General features: G+C 22.1%; 2 protein-coding genes across 2 annotated transcripts, besides 9 other annotated features; both read right to left on the reverse strand.

Annotated features, from left to right (window-relative positions):
* Positions 1 to 630, reverse strand: EDI_090380 (uncharacterized protein; the record flags this gene model as incomplete). Its single annotated transcript, XM_001738523.1, has 1 exon — positions 1 to 630. A coding segment is annotated over one exon (630 nt), but the record flags the coding sequence as incomplete, so codon positions are not given.
* A 92-nt stretch (positions 631 to 722) lies between these two features.
* Positions 723 to 805: a sequence feature (AT_rich).
* Positions 806 to 1,045: 240 nt separating this feature from the next.
* On the reverse strand, positions 1,046 to 1,909 carry EDI_090390 (uncharacterized protein; the record flags this gene model as incomplete). The annotated part of the gene is made up of 1 exon (XM_001738524.1): positions 1,046 to 1,909. One exon carries the CDS (start codon positions 1,907 to 1,909, stop codon positions 1,046 to 1,048), a length of 864 nt encoding a protein of 287 aa, XP_001738576.1.
* Positions 1,910 to 2,162: 253 nt separating this feature from the next.
* Positions 2,163 to 2,224: a sequence feature (AT_rich).
* Positions 2,225 to 2,703: 479 nt separating this feature from the next.
* Positions 2,704 to 2,729: a sequence feature (AT_rich).
* A 182-nt stretch (positions 2,730 to 2,911) lies between these two features.
* Positions 2,912 to 3,078: a microsatellite.
* Positions 3,079 to 3,129: 51 nt separating this feature from the next.
* Positions 3,130 to 3,265: a microsatellite.
* Positions 3,167 to 3,352: a microsatellite.
* Positions 3,303 to 3,477: a microsatellite.
* Positions 3,478 to 3,542: 65 nt separating this feature from the next.
* Positions 3,543 to 3,611: a sequence feature (AT_rich).
* A 108-nt stretch (positions 3,612 to 3,719) lies between these two features.
* Positions 3,720 to 3,769: part of a sequence feature (AT_rich) that runs on past the window's edge.

The raw sequence follows: 3,769 nt of genomic DNA on the forward strand, positions 1-3,769 counted from the left end.
AATAATAATACCATCTGATTGAATATAATCAAATATTCCTACTAATGCATCATGATAAATTTTACCATTAGTTAATGCTTGTTTATTTAAATCAATTAATTTATAAGAACCATTAACATTTAATGTAATTATTTGAATTTTATGTTGAGAAGGTACTTCTTCATTAACAATATTTTTCTTTGATCTTCCTTCTATTATAGAAACTAATGGATTATTTTGAATAATTTGAATAATAGAATTAACTGTTTCATTTAAAATAAATTGTCGAATTATTCTTCTTTTGTTAAGACGATTTAAACCAATGTTTAATTGTTTTGCTTTTTCAAAGATACAATCTCTATTAAATACACACACTCCATTTTGGTCATATAATTGATATAATTGAATTATTGTTAGTGTTTTAGTTTTATATTTTTTTGGTTTTTCAAGTAATAAAGTATATCCCATTGTTGAAAGAATAGCAAAATAAAGAGATTGAATTCCAATATTTTTATCAACACTTTTATATTTCATTTTCTTTAATAATTCTTTGTCTTTCTTTTCTCTAATATCTTGTATTTGAATTAGTTGTTTATCATTTCTTTTATTTTCTATTTCATTATTAACAATACCAATATTATTAGTATCCATTGTAAATTTTTTAAAGTATTATCAATCAATGAAAATTATATTTTTAAGTTCATTTTAGATAGGTTTAAGATGTTGTCAAAGTCTGGATGATGTTTTTTATTTCTTTTATTAAAATTTTATTTATTATAATTATTTATTAAATAATTTATTATTTTTGATATAGATAAATAATAATCGTAAAATTCAATAGATTTGTAGAAGATAATAAAATTTAAAAATAGTGTGTGTAGATATTAAAAGAGAACGAGAACTTATAATGAAATAATCAATATTTACGCAAAGGGTTAGTACTTTATTTAGTTATTAAAATTAGATAAAAAATACCCTATGCAAGACAAATGTGTAGATCCTAATAAAGGAAGATTTTATCCCTTTCTTTTTATCTGTCTACAAACAAATAATATAAATAACACAGTTAATCTAATTGTTTTTTTTTTAATACTTGGTCATCAAGACTTTGGAGTTGGTGTTTTCTAAATTCTTCAAAATCATCATTTTCATTATCATCAAAATTAAGGAGAATTGATGCAGTAGTATCAACAAGTGTTGATTTTTCTTTATTGTGATTTATTTTTATTTGTTTTTGACTTAAAAATTTTAATACTGGAGTTTTTAATTGATCAGTATCATTATTGTCATCATCTGAAATTGTAACATGCTTATTCCTTATATCAATACCAGCTTTAAGACATTCAATTTGTAATTTGGCAGGAGGATTGTCATCCATTACAATATTCAAAACTTCTTTAAACATTTCACGACATTTTTTAATTTTGTCTTCATCCTTTTTGTCTAATTCAATAAATATATTACGAAGTCCTTTTCTATATTCTTTTAGTGATATTGTTTTCCCTTCAATTGATTTTAACTCTTTTTCAAACATTGGGTAGTTGTGAAGAAGAAGACAATGGAGGTTCTTACAATTCAACCTCACTCTTCCGTTATTAAAAAACGAAAGAAATTGAAGTTGACCAGAACCAATTGTGATAATGTCTAAATGGCTTAATAATTGTTTTTTCCTCATGACAATGTCATTTACTTTGACCGTTTCTGTTGTTTTTGGATTAGTTTCAATCACAACATTCGCTTCTTTATCACATATTAACGTACATATCAGAATTGGAGAGTCTCCAACTTGAATTGCAGCATCTGGAGTATTTCCAACTTGATAGATTTTGTTTGGTCGAATATACAGAGAATCCCCAGTTTGTGGGAATCGAGTGATTTTACAACAATATCCTTTTTCCATAGCTTTTAGATCATTATCATTTACATTCATTTCAATTAAATTTCCTAGTTTTCTTTTTTGATGATTTTCTCAGATTGTTTATTTCAATTGATCCCATGACAATTGGTTGTTGTTCTATCTTGTTCTCAAAAAAAAAGCTGTCCATAAAACTTGTACATCATCTTAGTTGTTTATCTCTTATAAAAGATGAATTTCGTTTGTTTGATGATATTCTTCAATAACAAATTTTTATAAAAGTGTTATTGAAATAAAAATGAAATTATGAAAACCTAATTTAGGGTTCTATTATAAAAACAATTTTAATTAACAAAATAAATTAATTATAATTTTTGTTATATTTAAATTCTTCTTTGTGTATTCTTGCATGTTCTCAGTAGAAACGACTTACAAGATGAAAAGAGTCATGTGAATTATTTCTTTTGCTGCAAATTTGGTGAAGTTCTCAGCTATTTTAAAGAAAAATGCAATAAACAGTCGTGTATTAACATTTACCACATTCATAACTCAATGTGCCACAAACCATTTTATAACAGATCCACTTTTTGTTGTTGGGGAATGCTTATAAAATCTAGATATTTCTTCGTAATCGTTTTGAGGTTCTAGTTAAATTAACTTATTTGTAAAGCACATACTGACTTTGGTAAAACTCATTAACTCGACCAGGTTATTACTGAAATCTTCAATAAATTGTAACAGATTAAATTGACTAATATAGACAGAAATAAATGGGCTTTAAATGAAAAGCGTTTTATAACTCAATAGAGGTAATGTTAAAGTTATCAATGTGTATGAATAAATAAAACTTGTCATTTAATAGAATGATGAATAATATTATAATATTTAAATAAATGATACCATTATATGATGACACAGATATTTAACAAATGATTATATGAATGATAATAAACTGAAATTAAAGAAATTGATAAATAAATATATTTAACAAACAGTATTTAAAGAATAAAACATATCTCATTAAGAGTAAATAAAGAATGAATAATAATATATAATCTAGATATACTGTATTAAATCAAAAGAAATATAAATAAAATTAGAACAAATATAAAACAATAAAGAAAGTAAAGAAAGAAAGACAATAAAAGAAGATAAAAATACATAAAGCGAGAATAATAAATCATAAAAGAAATAGGAATAATAAAGAAATGGTAATAAATAAAACCAATGATTAATATAATAATTATTATCAAAGAAAACGAAGAATTGAAAAAGAATGAGATAACAAATTATATAATAAATAAGAGGAATAAAACAAAAGAAGGGATATAGAAAAAAACTTAAGAATAAATAAAATAAATATTAAATAAATGAACAGAATCTAATAAATATATAAAATGAGAAATAAACAAAGAGAATGAATAATATAAAACATTCAGAATAAGATTAAAGAATAAGTTATGATATTATAATAAGAAAAAGAATAAACATGAAACTAAAAAAGAATAAACTCAAATATTCTATTAATTAATAACATTTAAAAGGAATGAATAATGAAGAGTAAAGAAAAGTGATAAAAGTAAATCTAGTAAAAAAAGATGATAGAATACTTAATAAAATAATAAAATAGAATAATATAAAATCATTAAATATGAAGGTAAACTGATTATAATAAATAAACGTGAATAATTTAAAATGAATAAAACGCATAAATATATTTTTATTTATTTCATACTAAATTCAATTTTATTAAAATTATCAATTATCAATATTATAACAGTTATATTCATACTTAAAATCATAGATAATATTTAAAAGTGATCATAATTTAAGTTATAATTTGATTCATGAGGTTTAAAATTATCCTGGGAAAAAAATAATGGAGAATTTAAATATAAAAATAGTTAAATTATAATATGTTTTATATAGATTTAT

The sequence above is a fragment of the Entamoeba dispar genome, genomic scaffold, assembly GCF_000209125.1.
Source record: "Entamoeba dispar SAW760 scf_1105229461425 genomic scaffold, whole genome shotgun sequence".
Taxonomy (NCBI): domain Eukaryota; phylum Evosea; order Mastigamoebida; family Endamoebidae; genus Entamoeba; species Entamoeba dispar.